The sequence below is a fragment of the Hyperoodon ampullatus genome, assembly GCF_949752795.1.
Source record: "Hyperoodon ampullatus genome assembly, chromosome: 11".
In the NCBI taxonomy this organism is placed as follows: Eukaryota; Metazoa; Chordata; class Mammalia; order Artiodactyla; family Ziphiidae; genus Hyperoodon; species Hyperoodon ampullatus.
In genome coordinates, this window is record NC_136924.1 from 41,882,795 (window position 1) to 41,909,674 (window position 26,880).

Here is a 26,880-nt window from a genome sequence, read left to right on the forward strand (position 1 = left end):
GTTTCTTTGGTACTGTCTTCATCTCTTTTTGGTATTAGGGTAATACTAACTTCACAAAATGAACTGGGAAGTGTTCCCTCCTCTTCTATTTTCTTAAAGAGACTGTACACAATCGGTGTAATTCTTTAAACATTTGGTAGCATTCTCCAGCGAAACCACCTGAGCCTGGAGATTTCATTTGGGGGAGTTTTTAAAATACAAATCCAATTTCCTTAATAGTACTGTAGTTATTCGAATTATTTATTTCACATGGGTTGAGTTGTGGTAGCTTGTGTTTTCTGAGGAACTGAGAATTTATTCCTGATACTAGTCATCTGTCTTCTCTCTCTTTTTTTTCTTTTTTTTTGTGGTGGGTGGGGCGGTCAGTCTTGCTAGAAGTTTGACAACATTATTGATTTTCCCAAAGCTCTGTTTCATTGATCCTTTCTGTTTTTTTCCTGTTTTAAAAACCACTGGTTTTTGCTCTTATCTTTATTCTTTCTTTCCATCTACTTGCTTTGGGTTTGTTCTTATTTTTGGAGGTTCTTGAGGTGGGAACTCATATTATTGACTTGAGACTTATTCTCTTTTCTAATATAAGTAAGTAATGCTATGAATTTCCCTCTCAGCACTGCTCTACCTTCATCCCACATATTTTGGTATCTTGTATTTCATTCCTTTTAAATTAAACAAATTTTAAACAAACTTCCTTCCTCCCTTTTCTAAATAATTGAATACTTTAGTCAAGTCTCTACGAAGGCCCCTTGTTCCCAGCACCTGCTGGAGTCAGTCAATAGATTCAGGGCTGAGAGAGGTAGCAGCTCACAAGGCTGAGGCTGAATGAGAAGGGAGGCAGCCTGGTGAGGGCTGAGGGTGATTGAGGATAGCAGCTAAGTGAGGTGGTGGAATGGTAGGGTTGGCAGACTGTTTAAATAATGGTGGATTGAGATAATAAATAACTATATTGAGGATAATGGGAACAAGGTTTCTCACTGACCAAGAAAAGATTTACAAATATGGAAATGGAAAAAACTAGAATGACTCTGTAGTGCTGGAATGGAATTCAAGGTTTTCAATGAGTAGAGATAGAAATAAATATGAAGTTCAGTATGTGTATATATGAGCATGCACTCATACCTATACATACATATATACACACATCCATGTCCCAGCTCTGCCCAGTGAGAGAGATTGGGAGTGAGACACCCTAGGAGCAATGAGCATATCTAGCACCTGAATCTTGGTTTCTAAGTATCTTTTTTTTTTTAACATCTTTATTGGAGTGTAATTGCTTTACAATGTTGTGTTAGTTTCTGCTTTATAACAAAGTGAATCAGCTATACATATACATATATCCCTCATATCCCCTCCCTCTTGCGTCTCCCTCCCATCCTCCTTATCCCACACCTCTAGGTGGTCGCAAAGCACCGAGCTGATCTCCCTGTGTGACGCAGCTGCTTCCCACTAGCTATCTATTTTACATCTGGTAGTGTATATATGTCAATGCTACTCTCTCACTTTGTCCCAGCTTACCCTTCCCCCTCCCCATGTCCCCAGGTGCATTCTCTACGTCTGTGTCTTTATTCCTGTCCTGCCCCTAGGTTCATCAGAACCATTTTCTTTTCTTTTTTAGATTCCATATATATGTATTAGCATATGGTATTTGTTTTTCTCTTTCTGACTTACTTGACTCTGTATGACAGACTCTAGGTCCATCCACCTCACTACAAATAACTCAGTTTCGTTTCTTTTTATGGCTGAGTAATATTCCATTGTACATATGTGCTACATCTTCTTTATCCAATCATCTGTCGATGGACACTTAGGTTGTTTCCATGTCCTGGCTACTGTAAATAGAGCTGCAATGAACATTGTGGTACATCACTCTTTTTTTTTTTTTTTTTTTTTTTTTTTTTTTTTTTTTTTTTTTTTTTTTTTGCGGTACGCGGGCCTCTCACTGTTGTGGCCTCTCCCGTTGCGGAGCACAGGCTCCGGATGCGCAGGCTCAGCGGCCATGGCTCACGGGCCCAGCCGCTCCGCGGCATATGGGATCCTCCCAGACCGGGGCACGAACCCGTATCCCCTGCATCGGCAGGCGGACTCTCAACCACTGCGCCACCAGGGAGGCCCTACATCACTCTTTTTGAATTATGGTTTTCTCAGGGTATATGCCCGGTAGTGGGATTGTTGGGTCATGTGGTAGTTCTATTTTTAGTTTTTTAAGGAACCTCCATACCGTTCTCCATAGTGGCTGTATCAATTTACATGCCCACCAACAGTGCAAGAGGGTTCCCTTTTCTCCACACCATCTCCAGCATTTGTTGCTTGTAGATTTTCTGATGATGGCCATTCTGACCAGTGTGAGGTGATACCTCATTGTAGTTTTGATTTGCATTTCTCTAATGATTAGTGATGTTGAGCATCTTTTCATGTGTTTGTTGGCAATCTGTATATCTTCTTTGGAGAAATGTCTGTTTAGGTCTTCTGCCCATTTTTGGATTGGGTTGTTTGTTTTTTTGATATTGAGCTGCATGAGCTGCTTGTATATTTTGGAGACTAATCCTCTGTCAGTTGCTTTGTTTGCAAATATTTTCTCCCATTCTGAGGGCTGTCTTTTCATCTTCTTAATGGTTTCCTTTGCTGTGCAAAAGGTTTAAGTTTCATTAGGTCCCATTTGTTTATTTTTGTTTTTATTTCCATTTCTCTAGGTGGTGGGTCAAAAAGGATCTTGCTGTGATTTATGTCATAGAGCGTTCTGCCTATGTTTTCCTCGAAGAGTTTTATAGGGTCTGGCCTTACATTTAGGTCTTTAATCCATTTTGAGTTTATTTTTGTGTATGGTGTTAGGAAGTGTTCTAATTTCACTCTTTTACATGTAGCTGTCCAGTTTTCCCAGCACCACTTATTGAAGTGGCTGTCTTTTCTCCATTGTATACTCTTGCCTCCTTTATCAAAGATAAGGTGACCATAGGTGCGTGGGTTTATCTCTGGGCTTTCTATCCTGTTCCATTGATCTATATTTCTGTTTTTGTGCCAGTGCCATACTGTTTTGATTACTGTAGCTTTGTAGTATAGTCTGAAGTTCAGGAGCCTGATTCCTCCAGCTCCGTTTTGCTTTCTCAAGATGGCTTTGGCTATTCGGGGTCTTTTGTGTTTCCATACAAATTGTGCAACTAAATACCTTTCTTTATTAAAAGAATCCAGAGTTCTGTGGGTAAAATGACCCTTCTCCCTCTCTCCCTCTCTCTCCCTCTCCCTCCCTCTCTTTCTCTATCTCCCTCTCCTTCTCACTCTCTCTCTCTCCCTCTCCCCTTCTCCTCTTCCCTACGTCACCCCTTCCACACCCTCTGGAGCATCAGTTCCTGGACAGCAATAGAGTTTTATCTCTTTTGTCTTCTGTATACCCCCGTACCCTAAACAGTTCCTGGCACACAGTAGGCAGTCAATAACTGCTCCATGTATTAATGAATGAACAAAGGCATGAAGGAGGGGCTGCAGGGAGTGACGAGGGAGGCCAGGCAGCCACACCCAGAGGACCACATAAACCACAGCAGTTCTGCAGGACCCCAGGAGAACTTTCATCAAGACCAGCCTGAAACAAGATTCTGAGTGGAAGCCCTTGAGTTTTCTGGAACATCTGTGGAAGCAGAGGGAGACGCCCCTGACCCCAGGGTGTGGTGGATCACACCCCTCTGCACCACCCCATGCATAGCCCACTTCCCTGGAACCCCTGGAATATAGTGTGTGACACAGACCCAAGAATGAATGACTTGAACAAGCCAGGTCTGAAGTGCAGCCGGGGCAGAGAAGTCCCTAATGAACCCTGTACCAGTGGCCCCTCCCCCAAGGTCATGGGAACCTCAAGCACTGGGATGCTCTGCTCAGTGATCTCAGAGGATGCTGACCTTGAGAGAAGCCGCTCAGCTGGGGCTCTCACTTCACCAAGATGCTTTCAGCGCTGGACCAAAGACAACCCTTGCCACCTCAGAATCACTCGAACCAGAACAGGCCACCTGCCGAGGCCCCGCCCAGGATCCTATCAAACTCCTCCTGGATGATGTGTCAGCATCCCCGAGGCCCAGCTGGGCTCCCAGACAAGGTGAGGGCCTCCAGGTAATCCCTCCAGACGCCCAGTGCAAGGGCCCCGCCGGGCACACAATAGGCACTCAGTGAGTGAGTGACTGTCCTCTCAGGCATCCTCCCCAGGAAGAGCGGAGAGGCCACATTACAGATGCTTCCACAGGAGGGTGCTTCTCCCCCTCCCACGGCCCCCAGGGTCTCTACAGAAACATTTTGACACCGAAGGGCAAGGGGAAAGGGCAGACACCCCGAAGAGCCCTGACTGCCGCCAAACCCGAGTTCCAACTGCAAAGAAATCATTTTGGAACTATCTACACAAAACTACCATCTCAGAACAACCTGCACAAGCTCTTCCATCAGGCGCATTCACTGTTTTGCGAGTTGGCAGGGGAAATGTTTACCTATCGTGCACAATAGTCTTGGGGAAAAAAGCACATCTGCGAGGAAGTGATGACCACAAATCCTCCAACTCCTCCCCAAACCTCCAGGGGTGGGTGTGGGCAGCGGGGCTCTGGGTTCCATCTGCGCTAGACGGAATTCGACATGTTTCTGCAAAGCGTTGTCCGCCTTTAAAATACCTTCCCAGGAAAACGCCCAGCCCCAGCGGGCACCCAGGCTCCACCGAAGGTGAATTATACCACCAGACCTTCCCGCTTCAAATGCCACCAAGCAGGAAAAAAAGTAAACTGACTTTGCCCGGCTCCCTGCCTGGGGGCACCAACCCATAGGGACCACATCAAGCGGCCCTGTTCTCTGATTTCTGCCTGCCTTTGGCCAATGGGGAGCCTAAGGAAATGGGAGGGAGGGCGGGGAGAGCCGTCAGGAGGTCGCGTCTCTGCACAGGTGGCTTCTCTCCATGACCCCCCCTACCTGGGTTCCATTCTGCCCTCTCCCCTGGTTCCTCTCAGCCTCAGGGCTGTCACAGCCCCGGGTCCTGCACTGCCCATCATGGGTGCCCCACACCCTGCGGCCCTTTGGTGATACGCCCTCCTGGGACCATCCTGGTGAGGTTTCCACCTATTTCCTGGGTGTGTGTGTGGGGGTGACTCGTAAAATAGCCCGGACAGGTTCCTGGGCCCCAGCAGACTTGGGGAGGGTCCAAGGGGCCCCAGAGGCTTCCCACACAGGACCCACTCTAAGGACCAGACACGACTGATGCCCGCAGAGCAGAGCGACGCGCCCCTCCCAGACCACTTCCAGTGCTGCCCTCTTTGCCATCCGTCTGGCCACGCCCCTGATGTGGGCCCTTCGCACTGCCCCAACGCCCCCCTCCAAATCTGATTGCTCCCTGCCAAGCCCTGCCCGGGCCCCTGGACACGTGAGTGCCTCGGGCCCTGAGACACAAAGCTCCCAGGAGACAGATGTCCCTAACCCAGAGCACTTCGAGCACTTCCCATTGTGTGATGAGGGAAACCACAGCAGGGGGGCCTCAAGGTCTACCTGCAAACTGCTTGGTTTCCTCCATCAAACAGCCTCGGGCAGGAGAGGAAATAGCTGAGCTGGCAGCAGGGGAAAGGCCTAATCCCACGCTGAGGTCTGCTTCAGGTGCTGCTGAAAGGCTGGCCCTGGGAACGGAAGCGGCGGGTGGCAGTGATCCATTGCCAGGGCGTGTTCTCTCAAGTGGGCTCCTCCTTCCTTCTCCCGGGGGCCCTTTAGGAGTGAGATGCCTCCTTGGTGCTCCCTGGAGGGTCTCTGCGAGCAGACCCTCATGATGCCTCCGGCATGCCTGACGATGGTCAAGAACGATGGATGCCTCCGGGCCTGGACAGGGCTGGCCGAGCCAGAGGTTCCGTCTCTGCTCAGCTGTGACAGGCTGCTGCTTCAGCCATCGGCAGGTGACTCTGGAACACGCCACGTGCAGGTGCTCTGCTGGGCAACCAAGGCTGACACAGCCCCGAAGCCCAAAGTCTTCAGCCGGCCCTGGGAGATGTGTTTCCCATACAAGCAGGAAGGAAAATGCACCACGTGTGCGTCCTTTGCTTCCCTGACATGGAGCATGGGCCCCAGAGGGTCCCCTCGGCCCATCCCGACTGGCCTGCACCCTGCCGAGCGCACAGCCGACTGCCCATCCCTGATGCCCTGGCCCTGCTGGCAAGGGGAGGAGGCCAGAGGCTGAGAGCTCAGAGGTGTGTGAAGTCCAGACTGTGGGGCGTGACATCTTTGCCACGTGGCAGCCACCTGCCCCGGAGCAGCGGGCAGGCCAGAGCATCCATTGCAACTCTTACTTTTCCTTCTTTCTACTCGAGGGGGTGTGCAACGTCCCGACAAAAGCCCGAATGTGTTTGAGCCAGAAAACCACTGACCCCTTGTCCCCAGCCTTAGCCCAGGAGGGGCCAGCCTCGCAGGAGCTCTGCTGCTGACATATCTGCTTGTTGGTCCTGCCCGGACACGGGACAGCCATCCCGACCATGTGAACAGAGGAATCAGGGGTCCAACCGCTGTCCTGCTGGCTGGAGCAGATCCCGGCCCCGACAACAGATGCAACAGTTCCTGAGCTCAGCAGGACTGTGCCCCGTGCTATGGGGACACAGAGGCTCACAGGGCGTGGTCCTGGCCTCAGGGCTTGTGATCCTCCAGGATGCTGGGGCACGGTCTTTGTACCTTTGCACAGTTGAGAGCTGCCTCATCCTGAGAGAATGGCTGTGGGGGAGACTGTCTCCAGGGCAGAGAGAAGGGGCCGAAACCATCTGACCTCGAGCAGGTTGTAGGGGCAGAAGAATTCACCTGGGGGAGTCCGGGGGGCCCTGTGTCCTCCAGGGTGAGAGAGGCCCACGGGTAGCAACTGGGGAAAGGACGTCGTGTGGGTTAAGACATCGTGAAAGAAAAACCCAAGCTGTGCATCCATCCCATCCTCGAGCCCCCCGGAGGTCAGCAGGAGGGGAGACTCTGAGGGTCCCACAGTGCCCACTGTCTTGCACAGCAGCCACGCAAGGCTGCTCCAGGCGGGCAGCAGGTGGGTGCACCTCACACTGGCCCCTAATTGTCCCAGACAGCCGTAGGGGCACAGATGCAGCAGAAGACTCCAGCACTTGACACGGGGCAGCTAGGAAATTGCAAGTGTGTCTTTGGAGGCGCGTTGTCTTCCTCTGGTCCGCCCCCCGCCCCCCCACCTCCTTAACTGGCTCACGCGGCCTTGCATCAAGCAACCGGGGCACGGCCGAGACCACGGCCCCGGGGGGCTAACAGGAATGAGGGCGGCAGGCTGTCCTGGGGGCTGCGGTAGCCCAGACCCCATCCCAGGCACCTGCGAACGCTCTCTGCTTGGTCCTCAGAATCCTGAGAGCAGCACCAGCCCCCGCGTCGCTTCAGATCTGCACCCTGACCCCCACCAGAACCTCTCCCTGCCTTCATCACAAATACCTTGCAGAGTTCCACACCCGAGTCAAAGCCTACCCGGCCTCTGTCCTGGTGCTGGGCGACAGGGGCATCTCCCGCCCACAGACTGGGGACAAAAACCACGGTCACCCTGCGGGTGATCACTGCTGGGGGCCTAAGTATTTCGGGTGATGGAGAAATGAGACATGTAGGGTGAGCCATATGTAAAAAGGAGGCAGAGGGCTCCGATGGCTGAGGACAGACTAGGGGAAGGACAGCGACAGGGAGGGGTCTGCATGACACAGACCTCAGGCCCAAGTGGGGGGAGAGGTCGCCCATCACTTGTGTCAAAAAGCTGAAATGCAGTAGACGTGAAAGACAGAAAGCACCCTTTCTCCATGGGTGTATCTCTTACAGAGGGAGGACCCCTTGTCTGCCAGCCAAGCCCAGGTGCAAGCCCTGTGGAGGCCTGGGTTGGGGCTCAATGAGCAGGAGGCACCCTGGAGTTTCCCAGGAAGGAGAAGAGCGCTTTGCAAAAACCACAGCGACGGAAAGCGGGACATTCTGATGCAAAAACTGCCAAGGAGTTTCCTTACAAGCCAATAAACAGCAAAATGAAAGGAAACCCCCCAAAACGCCCAGACCTTCACAGCATTTCCTAGGGGAGCCTTCTGACTCTCAGGTTTCATCCAGGTAAGAGTGGACTACTTGGGTTTTGGAACAGTGTCTGAATGGCCTGGAATTTTAGCCACCAGTAATGACTCGGCCGAGGCAGCCGCAATGAATAAGCTCTTTCTGCGTCCTTTCCCCCCGTGTAGGACTCTGGGGTCCCCGAGTCTCCCCGCCCAGCGCTCCCTGGGGGAGTATCCGCCCCAGCGCAGGGCCTGGGTATCTTTACACAGACCCTCAACAAATGCTCATTTCCTAAATAACTTTTTCAACCAGCATATTTATTGAAATTTCAGAGTATAAATGTCTAAAGACCAAAAAGCTGCCAGGCCCCCCTGCCCCCGCCCACCGGCCGCCCGGGCTGGGGGTCGGGTGGGGCGGGGCCGGTCCTACCTTGTTGTAATACTGCACCTGCACCGAGTGCCACCGCCCGTCACTCACGCCCCCAGGAACCTGAGGCGCCACCATCGTCGTGGTCTCACCTGCGGGGCGGGGGGAGGTCCAGGGAGAACAGAGGTGAACAGACCACGAAGGCTAAAAGTCCTTCCAACAGTGGACGAATGTCCTTTCCAACCACTGGGAAAACATTTTTAACGGCTTTGTCAATATTTTCAATCTACAGAGGCAGAAGCACCCTTCAATGATCCCCTAGTTTTTGGAAATTTGAGCTGCGTCTTATAAACAACACTGCAATGAACATCTTTGTGTGTTCTGGATTTCTCCCACAGGACGGATTCCCAGATGGAGAACCAGGGAATCAGTGGGTCAGCACGCTTGACGGCGCTGCACAGGATGGGGTGTTTTTTTGCTTTTTTGACCGTGCCGTGAGGCATGCGGGACCTTAGTTCCCCGACCACGGATCGAACCCACGCCCCCTGCAATGGAAGCGTGGAGTCCTAACCACTGGACCACCAGGAAAGTCCCGATGGGGTGGTTTTAAACAACCAAGTGCCCAGGACGTGCTCCGAGGGTGGCTCCCTCCCGTGCAGGAGGCTTTACCTGCCGAGAAGGTGAGCTGCACCTGCTCATCCACGATCTCCAGGGCGATGAAGTCGTGCTTCTCGTTGAAGCGGCCATTATACAGCAGCAGGGCATTCCTCTCCTGGGTGGCAAACCTGGGGGGCCAAGGGGAAGCACGTCACACAATGAATGAGCCCAGGGTGGAAGGTCTGCAGGTGGCCTGGAGGTGGGGGAACAAGAGGCTGCCCAGGGCGACAAGCCTGGCCAGAGTGGGCAAGGGCATGAGCACACTCGGCAAAGACTCTGGTCCCAGTACTCTTTTTCTCACATCAGCAGTGGACAGCCCGTAAAACCTGGTTAGCAATGTTCTCTTCCAGAAGGAGCAAAGCAGATTCCAGGGGCACTTTGGTTACCACAACCTGTACAGGTGAAAAGATTCCATTTGCACAGTGCTCTAGAAGGATGACACAGCCACTATACCAACTGGAAATGTTTGGACAGTAAACACATGCAGTGCATACATCCCGCATACATGCCCCAGGGCACAGAGATGTGGGTGTCGATCACCACCTCAGGGCCTACGCCCCTCGTCTCCACCAGCACGCTCCAGCCACACTGTGTCCTTTTGCTCCCAAACCCTACATTCTTCCCTGCCCCCGAGCCTTTGCACCTGCTGTTCCCCCGTGTGGGGAATGATCTTCCTTGGCTCTGCAGATCTCCCAGATGTCACTCCGACTGTGCTTTCCCCAACTCACTTTATCTAAGTTGTGCCCCTCACTCTACAGGCTATCACACCACTCATCTTACTTCTGAAATTATCCTACTTATTTGTTTGTTTATAAGAACATCTGTCCCCCCTTTAAGGGGACAGATGATGACTCCCGTTCACTGCTGCATCCCCGAGACCAAAACAGGACTTGGTCCACACAAGTGCTTGATACCGATGTGCCGAATCCATGGACGGATGGCAGCCCACGTGAACCAACAGACGCTTGAAAACGAAAGACTTGTGAGACTTGAAGCACTCGGAGTAAAAAACCACTTACTCTGACAAGAGACAAATAGCCTCAGAAATCCTTCTCCCACCCCCTGAGGAAGCCTCTTCCATCAGACCCAAGGGTCCCCGACACACCAAGTCACCACAAGGCTTCCTTGACGCCCTGGTTACAGAGAAGCCGCAAACCTCCAGAGTGAACTCGGGACTGTTTCCTGAGCTAGCTGGATGTCTCTCTCACCGGAGATTAAGTGGGGGAAATTCTTTCCTTTGATTCCAGGTTGGTTTATCCGTTTTCATGTGGCAGGAGTCTGTCAGAACCAGCCTCAGGCATGTGACCCTAGCCTCTCCCTTGAGTTACATAAAATTGACATTTCCCGCCCAGACCTTGCATCCCCTCGGTTTAGAAGTCAGCAAGCACTGATGACAAACTCTAAAGAAAAAATACCTGCACGGCAAAGTGGAGGCTCCGGGTGTGGAGTGAGCAGGCAGAAGAAGAGCTGAATTAAGACTGGGATCCACTCGACCCCAGGCTTGCTTCCCTTTGGGGAGTCTCACTGTTGTGGGTTTCTCTTTGGACCGAGGGTGGGGGGCGGTCAGTGCTGAAATGGTCCTCCGGGCAGGCACCACACACTGCTGGGAATGGATGATCTAACGATGGGACCCAGGGCCACAGGGAGGGTCTGAACAGCACAAGTAAAAAGGGAAAAGGCCAGAAACAGAAACCGAGGCCCGGTGAGGGGCCAGGGGAAGAGAGAGAACAAAGGATGGGGACAAGGAGGCGGGGACCAGGGAGCTGAGGCACCCGGGAGCCCAGGCCCTTGGCAAACAGAAACCAGAAAGAGGAGAAGCAGCTTCGAAAGAAACCACCTGAAACAAAAGCCCTGGGCGGGTGCCCCAGCCCACCTTTCTCACAGCACGCCCGTCAGGAGGCAGGAGGCAGGAGGCCCAATTCCTTCCAAGCCCTGCCCCAGAGCAACCGCAGCCCCGACACGGAACTGTTCTCCTGCCTGGGTTCTAGGGGGGGCTTTCTATGATTTTGCTTTTGAAGCTAAACTCCCTGATTTGGCCTTGGCCCCGACCTTTTAGCCATCATCAGGTGTGTCGGAAATCGTCCATAAATTGTTGTCACATGTGAGCATCTAAAATACTAGATTTGACAAGCAAGGGGACATACGCTACATTACGTGGACACTTAATTAAACACGACTGTTCTTTAGTTTCTCTGAGTCTGGAGCCGCCAGACTTCCTTTGTTGGTTTCCAGCACGTCTGCCGGCCGCTGTGTCCATGGGCCCCACCCCAAGGACTCTGGTCATCTTTCAGGTCAGCCTCCTGCAGCTTACTCCTTGCACTGCCCACGACAGAGGGCTGCCAGCCACGCCCAGGTGGTGGGTGGCTATGGCCACGTAGACACCAAAACCACATGCCATCGACCTGTTTGCCAGAAGACACAGGGCACCTTTGATTTGGGGGGCAGGCACCCACAGAAGCCTGCTGTTCTCAACATCCAGCCACGTGGGACACAGAGTGGCCAGGGGTCCCAACGAGGGGCCCTCCTTTTGGAGGCTGTGCCCACGTGGTGGCCTCCTGAGCACAGGGCTTAGGGGCAGAGGGCGGGGACATGGTGTTGTGAGCAGGCAGGGCCAGGATCAGGGCCTGGCGCAGAGGCCCAGCGAGAGAAACGGGAGGGCAACAGCAAGTGCCAGCTCAGGTGAGTCCTCACAACACCCCTGGAGAGGGAGCCTCATCAGCCACTTTACAGGGCGGGGTGGAGCCCTGAACCGTGTACCAAAATGTGGGCAGTCACCCTAAAACAGCAGCCCAAATGGCCCAAGCCTTAAAACTGCCCTTAGAATCAAACAGTACTGCAGCCTTGCAGCCGGGCCCAGGGGGCCAACCGGAGCTGTATCTCCCACCCCTCCCTCTTCCAAGTTCCCGGGAAAGGGGGTGATGCTCTAAGGATCAGAAGCAGAGCCACAAGCAGGGCGCCCGGCATGCACACGGGCTCCACGGATGACAGCTGCTCTTGCTGTTTTATTAAAGCTGGTCTCCAAGGGAAATTCAGGAGGAGGGCAGAACGTGGGAAACACCTGCAAATCAGGACAAGAAGGCCCTGGGCCCGTATCCTTTACGGGGGCAGGGGCCAGAGGGAGGGAGATTAAGAGCACAGGTTACAGGCAGGGCCTGGGGGTCCCACCGGACAGCCTATGACCTTGGGCAAGTTTTTCAACCTTTCTGCCTCAGTTTCCTCACCTGCGAGATGGGGAGAACAGTGATACCAGCTCTCAGGGTTCTCGCAAGAAGGAAACGGGCCTGACAGGTGAGGTGCCAGAGCAGTGCCAGCACAAAACCCGAATGTGGCCGCTGAGTGATCCACGCTGAAGTCTGTGATGAGTCGGGCAAAGCCCAGAAGGTATTTCAGCAGGGACCAGCCTCTCTAAACAGACGTCCTCCAAGAGGACGCCATCTGCACCCCACACAGATGTCCGAGCCCAAGAATGTACCAGGGGGCTGAAGCAGGGCAAAGTGGGTGCAGGGGTCTGCCTGCCTCTGCAGAGCTCCCAGCAGACACTCCAGGCCACTCAGAATGCCCGGAATGTTCTCCCTCTACAACTCAACCCCCTCTCACCGCCCACCAGGCCAAAGAGCCCCTCCTTTGGGAGAGCGGGAGCCCCCCGGCCAACGTCTTAGGGCCACAGAGGGGAGCAGTGGGCGCTCATGCTTTGTGAGAATGGAACTACCAGCCAGCTGCTCGCCTGGGCGCCTGCATGTCACGACACAGGACAAAAAGCCCTTGGGTGGACAGGCACAGAGAGAGAGCTGGACCTTAGCAGAGTGATGAGCACGGGCACAGCAATCCTGGAGCTGAAGCCCGGAAACACCAGCCAGGGAGCCCGTGTGGCCGTTTAAAGGTTTCAAAAGGACATGCATCTGCTTTGGAGGCTTTAGCCCAATCAAATCACCGGACAACCAGGAAAAAAAATCAGGATCAGGAAATCTGGCATGAGTTCACACCCCCAACCAATGATCTAGTATGAAGGATGGGTTTAGAGCAAAAAGATCTGAGCTGCAATGTAGAAAACCCGCCAACGACTCAAGCCCCCATGTTACCCAAGTGCCCTCATCTGGACCTTTCTTTAGGGGCGGACAGTCAGGGTGGACAGCTGCCTGATCCTGCAAGCAGGAACATCAAAGGCTGAAGGTAGCAGACAAGCAGGCAGTGACCAAACATCCAGCCGGAGCTGGAATGCAGGTACGGCCCCACCTGGGTCAGGGGGGCTTCCTGAAGGAAGCAGCAGCCGTCAGGCGGGCCGGCAGGAGGGGCTGAGGAAATGCCTGTGCAAGGCTGGGCAGGTCCAGAGAATCACGAGGTGAGGGTGGCCATGTCACAGGATGCGAGGTGCCAGAATCGGGGGTCACCAGGGGTCAGCACACAGGGGGTCACCCTGTGCCCTAATAAGAAGTTTGGGTTTTGCCCCAGGTGGCAGGCAGGCCCGGCAGGCCTGTCGGACAGGAATCCACCTGACTCGGGCTGAGAGTAGATGCCACCACTGCTGTTCCACAGGGGAGAGGGCGGTGGTCCAGGCCAGAGTGCTGGGAACTGGGAGAACAGTGGCGGGCAGGGGAGACATGAGGTCAAGGGACTCACAGGACCTGACCGAGATGGGAGGCGGGGCGAGATGGAGGAGGACTGCCCGGGGGGGTTTCACATCAGCACCACACGGCGCCTGTTGGCTACACCGCACCCCTCACCTGCTCAGGGGGGGCAGCCCCAGGAGAGGAGTCTGCCCCATCTCTCCCTGAGATGCCCTGTTCTCCAAAGGGCAGCTCAGAGGGAGCATCTTGTTCTGGGGGACACAGAATGACACGTTCCCCTAATGGGCCCCCTAAACGGTGACCAAATACAAAATACACCCTGTACTACTAAGGTGAACTTGATAGAAGTCTTTACAATGGAAGTGACAGATTTTTAAAAGTTAAATTAAATCTAAATTCTCTTAGAGAAAAAGACGCAGAAGTAAAAGAATGGCCACAGCACACAGTCCGCCTGCTTCCTCCTGTTATGGGTTAAAGAACCAGGGCAGAAAGGGGTGAAGCCGCCTGCCCGCGGTTTCCCAGCAAACTGGTGGCACAGCAGGAGCCTACGCTGAATCTCATTCCCAAGTCTGCTGGGCCCTTTCCCTCCACCTTCTGGCCACCTGGGCGGCAGGGGTGCCCACGTGGTGGCAGGTGAGTAGGACCGGGGCAGCCGGGGGTCGGCTTCATGGGCATGTGAGCTGGGCGGGCAAACAGGGCGCCACACCTGCTAATGCTCTGCGGTCACCAGCTGGAAATTCTTAATTTTTGAACCATATCCTCAATTTGCATGGGGTCCTACAAATTAAGTGGCCGGTCCTACAGCCAGCGCTGGCCAAGGTGACTCGACCCTCAGAGGTCCTGGTGGACGGGGGGTGTTGTTACAGGACGGAGGGATGCGCGGAGACACAAGGCCACCTCGCAACCTGCAACCACAGGAGGTGTTGCGGGCACGCGCAGGGACTCACGCGAGGGCCACGGTGAAGTGGAAGCGCTGCCTCAGGCCGCGGAAGGTGACGAAGGACTGCGGCGGGAAGCTCCTGGTGGCCACTTCGCAGTAGGGCCTCTCGAACGCGCCGGGGGGGCACACGCAGTGGAAGCCGCCGATGAGCAGGTTCACGCAGGTGCCCCCGTTCTTGCACACACCGTTGGTGCAGCGGCCGGAGCGTGCGTTCACCTCGCAGTGCTCACCTGGGGGACGAGGGCAGGAGGAGGTCACACGGTGGCCCGCTGGGGGCAGGGGGGCACTGCTCCCACCCAGGCTGCAAATGCCGCTGCAGAGCCAGCTGCTAAACCCAAACCCGGGGCACCTGAGGCCTCGGGGAACCACCCTGGAGTCGGGCTGCAATCAGACATGTGCCGTTCCCGCTGGCCCGAGGGCACCCAGCACCCGGTGGGCCGTCTAAGGGTGGTGGGGCAGCGGGTTCCCAATAAGCACCCCAGGGGGCTCCTCAGACGAATGCACCAAGTGGCCAAGCCACTCCAACCCTGTCCCTGTCCCGCGCCTGCCGGGGTCCCCGCCCTCGGGGGAGCGGGGGGACCAGGGGAATGTGCAGCTGTGAACACTTCTGGGCATCCAACCCCTTTCTGAACCCCCGCTGGCTGAGCCTGGCTCCCTTATGAGAGAATCACCTAGAAAGAGTGAGGATGACGAGAAGGCCTTGTGCCCTCCCCGCACACTTGCCCACACGATGGCTGGCCACCTCAGGGCCTCGTGGGAGACTTGGGAGCAGGCCAGGGTCACTCTGGCCCAGGGCCTCCTGTGTGGCCTCCTCCCTCCCCCACTGCCCAGCCAGGCAATGCTGGATTCCAGTTAGTCTTTAATCATGTCTGTTCCTCCCACTGGCCTCCAACTGCGCTCCAACGTCCTCTCTGTGGCCTAATCCCTCACGACAGGAAGGTTCTGGAAGCTTCCACATAGAAACTGATCAGGCAGCCCAAGCTGACCCCCCGAGGCCCGTCAGACCCAGAGTGCCCACCGCGGCAGCCAGCAGGGGTCTGACAGGGTGATCCTCGCTCCCTGGGACACAGCCCGGACCTGCCTCTGTCACAGGGTGGACATTGCCAGCCACCCACAGACCCACAGCCCGACAACCGGAAATTCCCCAGCTCCCACCAACGTGTGTCACCAGTTTCTGACTTTTCAATGAACGCATTTTAAAATAAAAGTACTACATTGCATACTAAAAAAAAAAAAAAAGAAAGAAATCACTGTGCAAATAGCGCGGCATGGGAAGCCTTCAGCAGTTTCTTGCAGGTCCCCACAGGAAAACATCAGGAGAGCTGGATGCCCCTGCCGTCTGGCCTGTTTGCTCAGTGTGGTACCTTGGAGACCCTCCCTGTTGGCACTTGGAGTTCCTCGTCTTTCTTCCTAATGGCTGCACAGTATTCAGTCAGAGCAGCGGTCCCCAACCTTTTTGGCACCAGGGACTGGTTTCATGGAAGGCAATTTTTCCATGGACGGTGAGCGGTGAGGGGCGGTGGGGGGGAGTGGGGGATGGCTCAGGTGATAATGCGAGCGATGGGGAGCGATGGGGAGCAGCAGATGAAGCTTCGCTCGCTCCCCCGCCGCTCACCTCCTGCTGTGCAGCCCGGTTCCTGGGGGTTGGGGACCCCTGCGATAGAGGACCCCATCAGAATTTAAATCACTAATGTTTCTTGTTCTACTACTGATGGACACGGGGCTGTTTATAGCTCGCTTTTATTGCAGGTAACTTTTTTTTTTTTTTTTGCAGTACGCGGGCCTCTCACTGTTGTGGCCTCTCCCGTTGCGGAGCACAGGCTCCGGACGCGCAGGCTCAGCGGCCATGGCTCACGGGCCTAGCCGCTCCGCGGTATGTGGGATCTTCCCAGACCGGGGCACGAATCCGCGTCCCCTGCATCGGCAGGCGGACTCTCAACCACTGCGCCACCTGGGAAGCCCTGCAGGTAACTTTTTGATATACATCCTTGACGTGTTTTAAGAATATCTCTATCAAGAAAATTCCTAAAAGTGATGAATCAAAGGTACACACAGTTGACATTTTGACAGCCGCACTTTTTTTTGATTAACCCAATATTTCCAAACCATCCTCCCCAAAAAGGATGCACAAACTCACACATCCTCGCCAACACAAGGTATGTTCAATCTGTAAAATATTTTGCATTTCTGACAAATGAATCTTCAAGGTGTTTTATTTGCAATAATTTTTGATGAGGTTCAACATCTGCCTGAATTTTTCTTTTTTTCTTTTTTCTTTTTTTTTTTGCAGTACGCGGGCCTCTCACTGTTGTGGCCTCTCCCGTTGCGGAGCACAGGCTCCAGACGCGTAGGCTCAGCGGCCATAGCTCACGGGCCCAGCCGCTCCGCGGCATGTAGGATCTTCCCGGACCGGGTCACGAACCCGCCTCCCCTGCATTGGCAGGCGGACTCTCAACCACTGCGCCACCAGGGAAGCCCCATCTGCCTGAATTTTATTGGCAACGTCCATTTCCTTTCTCTGAACTGCCTGATTATTCCTGTGTTCATATTTCAATGATGGTTGGTCTTGTTTTTATTTTGTTACACAAGGTCCTCAAAAATTTCAGAAATTAACTATTCTCTGCCATTTCTGTGGTAACTCCCTCTTGGCTTAAGTTTAACTTTCAACTTATTTGTGTATTTGTAGTCACATAAAAATGTTATATATGGTCATATTTATCCATTTTTCCTTTGTGATGCTAGTGCTCTCGGGTTATTAAAAGGCTGGTATGAAGAGATACGAAACTCGGAGCTCCAGAGACATCCTGCACCAGGATCCTCGGTGCACGGAGAAGCGTGCATTCAAACGGCAGCATCATCCTGGAACCCAAAGTCACTGGGATCCCCAGACATGGGCTTCCCTGGATGCGCTCTGTGCCTTTTCAATATTGAACCACGTGAATACATTACCTACTGTCTCAGTCTGCTCGGGCTGCCGTAACAAAATACCATGGGCCGGGGGCTTAAACAACAGAAGTGTATTTCTCACAGTTCTGGAGGCTAGAAGTATCAGCGAAATCAGGGTACCAGCACGGCTGGGGTCTGGTGAGGCCTCTCTTCCCAGCTGCCCGCTCACTCTGTCCTCACACGGCCCTTCCTCTGTGTGTGTGTGTGTGCACAGAAAGAGGCAGAGATTTCTGTTGCCTCTGCTTATGTGGACACTAATCCCATCGGATCAGGGCCCACCCTGATCATTTACCTGAATTACTTCCTGTAGGGCCCACCTCCAGATACAGACCCATTGTGGAGTTAGGGATGCAACCTAGGAATTTGGCCGGGGGGGACACAATTCAGGCCAGAGCAGGCATGTATGAGACAATTGGGAATTTGAACAAACTGGATAGTGATACTAAAATTTATCATCATTTTAAAAAAGAAAACTTAGATGCTGTGGAAGAGTGGGTACTGTGGTATACCCCACATGTCCCTCCAGGACTGAGGTTCTGGAGTGCTGGGTGACGGTGGCTCACAGCTGAGACTCTGCACTCAGATCCTCCTCCCGAAATCCCTCACCCAAAGTTGCACAGCCCTTGCTGGGGCAGCTCAGAGCCGGCGACGGGTGAGCGTGGAGATGGAGGGGCCCACAGCCCCTTGGGCTAGTGCAGCCACCTTGGCACTGTATCTCCAGAGCTGAGATGTGGGGTCCACAGAGGCTTTTGCTGCCACTGCATTGCAGCCCAACCTCTCCTCTGCGCAGCCCTGGGTGCCCCCGGCCCCTGCCCACGCCTGGCTCCCGAGAAGGCAGATCTCGAGCCTTAGGGTCTGTTTCTCGGGGAGGCCAACCTCCCCAGTGTGCAGGTTTTAGAGAGCTCAATAACTGACTGGTGTAAGAAAATCCTTTCAACCTTCCAAGGGAGCGCTTCAGAATGAGCTTCCTTTGAGGAACAGGTGAAACTGATCTGTAATTAGCATAAGAAGCATCAGAAACAAATCTGAACTTCCTCTACGTTTCCCAAGTATCTTCCTTCCCAGGTTGCAACACCCAAGAATGCACAACTTGCTAAGCAAAGGTAAAACCCAGTCTGAGTCCCTCAAAAACAGGGAGGAGAGTCGCAATCACTGACCTCTGCTGAATTACATAACCGTGCAGGGGCCACCAGGCCGGGGACCCAGGGCAAAGCCCACCCCCAGGGCCGGCCAGCGTCAGGTGGGTTCTTTTTCGTCCCCCTCCTCCCCACCAGGCAGGGCAGGGAGGGAGAGGCCAGAAGGCCCAGTCAGGCCACCCACCTGTTCTCCCCTAGCAGGGGCTGCCCCCAAGGAAGCTTGTGAGCAGAGGATTCACATGCTGCTCAGAAGGAAAAGGGCGGCGGCCCACCAGGCTGCAGACCCTCCTCTCAGCTCCACCAGCAATGGAAACCGTCTGATCTCCCCCACCCACTGCCCCCCTGCCCGCTCCCGGGTTAGCAGGGTGCCCTGCCGGCCCCAGAACACTGGGCTCGGCCACCCCACCAGGCAGGCTGTGTGCACAAATACACACATGTGCACACATAACCTCACACACACTTGTGTACACACACCTGTGCCCTCACTCACACCCAGGCACACGCTGCTGCCACATCTTCGCACATACACCCTCACAAACACACTCTCGTCTTCACACGCATTCACACCCATAAATGCATTCACACCCTCACACACCCTCAGCCACACACGTACATACCTGCACACACAGACACACACACCCACATTCACACCCTCACACACACACTCTCATGCTAATCTCCGCTCCTGGCGTCTTCTCCAGGTGGGCAGCCTGCAGCCTCCTTAAATTCTAGTCATTAATTTTAAATGCTTAGCTGAAAGTGTATTTGTTCTTCATACACTTCAAATTCTTTAATCTCTACTTTTAAAATACATGTGACGAATGGGAGTGTTTGCCTTCCAAGTCCCAACTTGGCAGGTCAAGGGCATTCTGAAATAATAAAGCCGCCGTGAGAGGACGGGGCGGGCCGTGCTCCCCAAGCCGTGACGGCAAACAAATGGGGGCCCGGCACGGCCCCTTCCCACGGTGCTCTGCCTGTGGTGTTCCAGAATCCTGCCCATCCGGGCTCGGCCCAGGTGGTCAATGTCACCAGGATGAAAGCACAGCCCACGCCCCCAGTGCGGCCACAGCAGCTCCCAAGCTCTGCCCTTGTGTTGACTGGAAGTCTCAACTCCTCCACCTCTAAGGATCTGAGGACTCCTACATTGCCCTCTCAAGGGCCACCTGCTACCGAGGCCCAGAGAAGGCAGGCCCTGAGCGCGTGCACACACACAGAGCACCCTTCATTCAATTCCCGAAGACCTGAATTTGACTTTGCTGACAGTATTTCTGCTCATGTGTGGTTTTCAGCGGCTGCAGGGAAGCCTCGTTCCTCAGGCCGCCCCTGTGAACAGGAGGACGACAGAGCAGGACCCGTGCTACCCACAGCCATGCTGCAGCTCAGCCAGCTGCCTTAAAGCATCCGCTGTCCCGTGGAAAGGGCGTGATGATGGGTGGGATTATTCTGTTCCTCTACTTAACCAATCGTGCAATTTCAAATCAGCTGCAAATAAAGCTAAGTCTCCGTGAAGTTGTTTGTTTTAAGCACAAAAGATATCTTTTCATTTCCAATAGGTCGTTGTAGTATTCGTTTCCTGGGACTGCTGTAACAAGTACAACAAATCTGGTGGCTTAAAAAGAACAGAAATGTATTCTCTCATAGCTCTGGGGGCCGAAAGTCCAGAATGAAGGTGTGGGCAGGGCCGTGCTCCCTCTGCAGGCTCCAAGGCAGGATCCTTCCTGCCTCCCCCAGCTGATGGGGGCTCCCTGTGTTCCCTGGGCTGTGGCTTCCTCATCCATCTCTGCCTCTGTCATCACATGGCCGTCTTCCCTGGGTCTCAAATCTCCCCCTCCTTTCTCTTATAAGGACGCCAGTCACTGGATTCAGGGTGGACCCTAAATCCAGGATGATTTTACTATTCGAGAGCCTTACTAATTACACCCGGAAAGACCCTATGTCCAAAGGAGGTCACATTTTGAGGTTCTGGACACGAATCTGGGGGTGATACTACTCAACCACTCTAGCAGCCCTCCACGTCTGTCCTAGAGTTACAATCATAGTAAATGTTTTTTTTTTGTTTTTTACATCTTTATTGGAGTATAATTGCTTTACAATGGTGTGTTAGTTTCTGCTGTATAACAAAGTGAATCAGTTATACATATATATATGTTCCTATATCTCTTCCCTCTTGCGTCTCCCTCCCTCCCACCCTCCCTATCCCACCCCTCTAGGTGGTCACTGGCCTCTGCAAACACGGAGTCCCAAGGTGAAGCAGCACCTGACCCTGTGGGGCTGCATTCCCCAGCTTCCAAGAGACTCACCGGGCTCTGGTTTCTCTGCCCTCTGGGAACGCTCTTCCCGGCCTCTCCCACCAGGCCAGTAAGGGGCGGTGGGCCAGGGCCAGCTCCCCACCTCCGCAGCCGTGCCTCAGGCCCCTCCTCTGGGGCCCACACACAGCCATCCAACCCTTTCTGCCCTTGTTCTCTCCTCCAAAAACCCAGGCTTCAAACCTGTCTTCCCTCACCAAGCCTGTTCTCCGGGTCCCCCACCTGGAGAGGGTGCTGCAGCTGCCCAGAGAGGGGGCCAGGAGCCCTGGAGGCATCCCCTCCCCTTCTCCCTTGTCCCCAACCAGTGCCATCCCCCCAGGGTCCGTGTCACTCGCCTCCACTGCCACCTGCACCCCAGTCTACACCACCCCCAATGTGCAAAACCACAGACAGTGACCAGCTCTCGGGCCCCTGGACCCAGGCCAGCTGCTCATCACCTTACACACCTGCCTGTTCTCCACAGAACACCCGAGAGAGCTTTCCAGAAGGCTGGCCTGGCCACATACTGGCTTCAAAACAATCCCACTGCTCCATGAAGACCCTTCCACCTTGGAGCCTGGCCCTCGGCCACATGCCAGCCCTGTCTATGCCACACTCACCAACTCTCATGCCAACCACGTGGTCTCCCTCTTTGAAGAGAGGTTGGGGGATTCAACAGGCTAATGGAGACAACCCCCTAGGTCCACACTCATGCATATTCACCACTGTCAATATCACCCCCTGGTGACCCCCTTTCTCTGTGCCTGGCATCCTCTCTGCTGGCCTCTGCAGGTGGCTTCCCTGTGCCTGGATGCAGCTTCATCTCAGGCACCCTGCATACCTTCAGAAGCCTTCGCCCACCCACCTGACCAGGGCCAGGGCGCCCAGGACAGACCCTGATGGGCCCAGAATCTCCCCTCTCCAGAGAGCGCCCACCCCAGCTCCAGGGTGACACCTGCTGTGCAACTGTTCCCCAGCCTCTGTCTCCCCAGGCTCTGGGGTAGGGGCAGGGGCAAGGTCTGTCTGGGGGTCAAGTCTAAGAACATCCAGCACACAGGGTGCCTGACAAACGCCCGGCACGTAGCAGGTACTCGACAAATGCTTGTGAGATGAAGTCATAAAATGCCAGGATTTCCCCCCTTCCGAGCCAATGATGAATGCCTGTACAGAATTATAAAACCTGCATAATTCACAGGTTTGATTCAAACAGTGTTGGGAATTTGTTGATCTAATGAATGAAGAATTAATTCTACAGATAAACACGCTTTTTTAAAAAATAAAAGGCAGTGAGGACTCCGAGCATGCAGGTTTCAGATGAACTGGGTCCCCTGGAAAGGGTCTCGTCTCTGGCTTCCAGGACCTTCGTTCAGGCCAATCCCAGGCCCCCGTGCGCGCCTTAGCAGGGTGCTTTCCATGGCAGCCACTCCAGCTAAACTGCACAGTAATCCACTTACATGTTTCTTTAACTGTACCTTCTCCTCAGGGCTGTGCTGGCAGATCCCCATGGCCAGCCCTCGGGGGAAAGCCCTGATTTGCAGAACTGTCCCATTTCCATGGGACATCACAGCCAACCTGGCATCAGAACTCAGAGTTGTGAAGAGATGTGATAGGATGGTTTTTAATTCTTAAAATCATCTTACTTTAGGCAAATAATTAGGACCAAATTTAGTGAGCCCTATATCTTTTTTTTTTAATATACAGCTCTTACATGAAACACTATTTTAATGCAATAAATGTTCTCAGATATGCTTGCTTCACAAGATTGAACTTCACTTTTCCTCTTCTAGGAATCCTCAAAGTAAATTTGGGCTTCCAAAATTTATTCCAAGCATCCTAGTATCCTTCTTAGAGTCAGATGCTTGCTCTGAGCCATTCAAAACCTGGGGAAAGGGCTTCCCTGGTGGCGCAGTGGTTGCAAGTCTGCCTGCCGGTGTAGGGGACACGGGTTCGTTGTCTGGTCCGGGAAGATCCTACATGCCGCGGAGCGGCTGGGCCCGTGAGCCATGGCTGCTGAGCCTGCGCGTCCGGAGCCTGTGCTCCGCAATGGGAGAGGCCACAGTGGTGAGAGGCCCGCGTATCGCAAAAAAAAAAAAAAAAAAAAAAACCTGGGTAAAGTTCCCCCATCCTCCTCTTGTGCACCCCAACCCATTATGACTGCCAGCCTCGCCCGCCCACCAAGGATCAGGCTCGCCCGAGCAAGCTAATAGCCTTGCTCAATAATGCATGTAGCGCCGCAACGCCCAGCCGAGGAGGACCTGAGGCCTGGCCTCCTGGCCACGGCTGCAAATGCAGAACCCCGCACGGAAAACTGGGAAAGGACCCCCACCCCATAAGAAGGCATTCGTAGCTGCAAAACACGAGCTCCCAGGAGCCGAGGTCCCTCTAGCCGCCACGACCTCACACACGTCCCCGTCACTGGATGCCTGTCCCACCCAGGCATGGGGCTGGGGATGGGAGGACAATACTGGCCACCCAGGAACCCCAGCCCGCAGTGCCAAAGCCACAGACCCTCGGGTGGGGAGCGTTAAGTGCCCTAGAGAAGCGCCAGCTTCACAGAGCTTAGACAAGGGCTCGTCTGCAGGGGGACTGTGATAACAGCTCAGGGTTACAGGGGCAGAGGAGGCCTCGCAGCCCCTGGTGCGGGAACTCTCATATGCCCCCATCTTACAGGCCGGAAACTGACGCCTGGCACAGGGTATAAGAATACCATTTTTTGTTTTTAACCAAAAAAGATATTCCTTAACGATAAGGGAAATGGAGGAAAAACATAGTGCCTGAGTGGGGGAGCCTCTGAGCTGGACTGTGCAGGAGCGTCCATGGTGGTGGAGACGGCTCGGCCCCAGAAAGGGCCCCAGCAGAAGCACAGGGGCATCGGGGGCTGGGCCGGATGCTGGGTGACGGGTGCTCACCTGGTCAGGTCTGCGAAGAAGTGGGGGACAGCCAAACACCCCTCGCTGTAGAGAGACCTGTGGGGAGCAGGGCCTGGCAGGGGGAAGGTAAAAGGCACAGGAGTGTGTGCGTGTGTGTGTGTTATGTGATGTGTGTCTGTGTGGCGTGTATATGTGATGTGTGTGTGTGAGATGTGTATGGTATGTGATGTGTGTGTGGTATGTGTATGTATGGGATGTATGTCTGTGTGGTGTGTATATGTGATGTGTGGTGTGTATATGTGATGTGTGTGTGTTATGTGATGTATGTGTGGCGTGTATATGTGATGTGTGTGTGTGATGTGTGTGGTGTGTGATGTGTGTGGTATGTGTTGTGTCTGTGTTTGGCGTGTATATGTGGCGTGGGGTGTGTGTGCACATGTGTGTGACAGTCACGGCAGGTCTGGGGGAGGAGGGGCAGGGCGGGAAGCAGGAGATGATGACGTGAACCTGGTTCCTGCCAAGAGGCAGAAGATGCCGGGGCTGCTCGGGGATGAGGATGAGGGAGGCGAGGGCCTGGGGGCCAGCGGAGGGGAGCGCAGCCAGGCCGAAGCCCTCGGCCCTGGAGGGGGGCCAGGGCTGGGCCCCAGGAAGGGAAGGGAGTGTAGAGGTTTTTATGGCTTCAGTTTTTTGATAAATAAAGAGACAATTGCCTTCTGGTCCTAAGCGATGGCTCAGGGCTTTGAACTAGAAAAACTAGACTCTCCGGAGGCAGTGATGCACCCGCACAGCTTGTGTTGGAAGCTTCAGGAGCACGGAGACAAGGACAGCGTGTCTGAAAAGGTTAAACACTGAAAAAATCGGTCCATCCACCCTTCCATCTACCCACCCACGGCCTAGGCACACCCTCCCACCTAACCACCCACCCACCACCACAGAGGTGTCTCAAGCAGGCTCCCGACCACTGACTCAGTTTCCCCGGCTGGAAACCCTCCCTGAAGGCAGGATTTCTGTTTCTGGCCCCGGTGCTAGCCTAGCCCCTAGGAGGCCGGGGTCAAGGTGAGATCGGCTAATTCTGTGAAGCTCTTGAGCTAAGCACCTGGCACGTGGGGCTGTCACATGACCCCCTGCTCTGAACTGGCTTCTTGAGCCTGGAGGCCCCATCTGTCCACCCCAAGCCCCGCACTGGCCCGCTCCCCGCCCCCAGCTCCCTTCAAGCCTCTCGCCCTCCGCCTCTGAGTTTCAAGGTTGTTGGACTGACTCACCTCCTGGCCCGGCTGTGGAGCCCCCTCCCCTATGGGGCAAGGCTGCCAGGAAGGGCCCCTCAGAGGCCAGACACCTGCCCACACCGTGGGGAGGGGAGGCCGGAAGCCCAGACCACGGCAGGCCTGCCCCAGGCTGGGGCTTCGGGGTGACTTCACTACTGTCTTTGAAGCAAATTCCCAGAACCCCGACACACCCATTTCTTTTAAATATAAATTAAAAATGCATTCCAGCACCAAAAAAAATGATTCCAGCTTCTCCACGGCTCCTGGCTGTAAGTCAAGAGTTGCCTACACACCTGAGAGGTTGAAACCCGGCGAACCTGAAAAAATCGCAGTGCTTTCCAAACTCCTGGTGCAGGTACACGGCCCAGCCCGGCCCAGCCCAGCCCGCAGCCATACTTGGGGACCCCCTCCTGTCAGAAAGGGGGTGCTCTCCCTACCCCCCTCTCCTCACGTCCATTGTGGGGTGGGGGGAACAGAAAATAACCAACCCTGAAGTCAGCTAAACGGTGGCTCCTAAAAGATACGTCCAGGGCTTCCCTGGTGGCGCAGTGGTTGAGAGTCCGTCTGCCAATGCAGGGGACACGGGTTCGTGCCCCGGTCTGGGAAGATCCCACATGCCACGGAGCAGCTGGGCCTGTGAGCCATGGCCGCTGAGCCTGCGTGTCTGGAGACTGTGCTCCACAATGGGAGAGGCCACAGCAGTGAGAGGCCCGCGTACCGCAAAAAAAACACAAAAAACAAAAAACAAAAAACGTCCACATCCTAATTCCCGGAACCTGTGACTATCACCCCATGTAGCAAAAGACATGATTAAATTAAGGATCTTGAACTGAGACCCTCCTTGTTCCCCGGGTGGGCCCTCTGCAATCACGCGAATCCTTACGGAAGAGGAACAGCTGCAGTTTACAGCCCATGTGAGGATGGAAGCACAAGCCCAGGGAGCCTGAGGCCACCACAGCTGGAAGAGACAAAAGGACTTGCCCCTGGTGTCCCCAGAGCCTTCAGAGGGAGCGGGGCCCTGCCCACACCTTGACTTCAGAATTCTGGCCTCTGGAACCGTGAGAGAACGAATTTCTGCTGCGTTAAGCCACCCAGCCTACAGGCTTTTATTCCGGCAGTCACAGGAAACCACTACAAATCCTAAACACACCACAGAAACCCGACAGACTCAGCAGAAATCTCTTCCTGGGGACAGTCCCCCAAGAAAGCAGCGCCCCTAACACCTTTCAGCGACTCCGTAAGCCTCAGCGGAGCTGGAGCCGTGGAGAAAGCCCCCTCTGTCCCCCAGGTCTTTGTGGTGCCCAGTGGGCAGCAACTAAGGACCCAGGAGGCACCAAATGAACACACACAGGTGGACCCCAAAATCTTGGCTGCCAAAGCCGGTGGGGGAGGCCTCCCAGGGGGCTGGACACTGGCACGTGGGTACCTGGGGCAAAGGTGCACCTGGTGACCAGGGGAGAGTTCACTGAGCTGACCCCCAGGGCCTGAGAGCCCAGAACCCCATCTTGGCTCCTGAACCCCCTGAAAGCAAAGGCAGGGTCCTTCCCAGCCAAGGATGTGGGCTCAGAAGGATACAGCTGGTGGCAGCTCAGGAGACATCTGGGGTCCCAGAATGGTGGAGGGTCCCGCCCCGGGGCAGCCTGGGCCCCAGCCAACATCCCCTGCGGGCCTGGTGGGAGGGAGATTCACTCTGTCCTGGGGCCCGACAGGGAGGCTGTCCAGGGCCCTTCTTGTGCCCTTGTGGGCCTCTGCAGGCCTCTCTCCAGAGACCATGGGATGGGGGCGGTACACAGCCTGGAAACTGCCTCATCCAGGGAGGCCCCGGCTTTGAGAGAGGTCACCC

At 54.6% G+C, this 26,880-nt stretch overlaps 1 protein-coding gene across 1 annotated transcript in view; it reads right to left on the reverse strand.

The window, feature by feature from the left end:
* CELSR1 (cadherin EGF LAG seven-pass G-type receptor 1) overlaps nt 1-26,880 on the reverse strand; it is a gene marked incomplete at both ends in the record, with an annotated part of 147,200 nt that overhangs the window by 59,531 nt on the left and 60,789 nt on the right. The window contains 3 exons of the mRNA XM_079715746.1: nt 8,437-8,525; nt 9,043-9,158; nt 14,543-14,765. Coding sequence (XP_079571872.1) covers nt 8,437-8,525; nt 9,043-9,158; nt 14,543-14,765 — 428 coding nt within the window. The remainder of the gene's footprint in view (nt 1-8,436; nt 8,526-9,042; nt 9,159-14,542; nt 14,766-26,880) is intronic.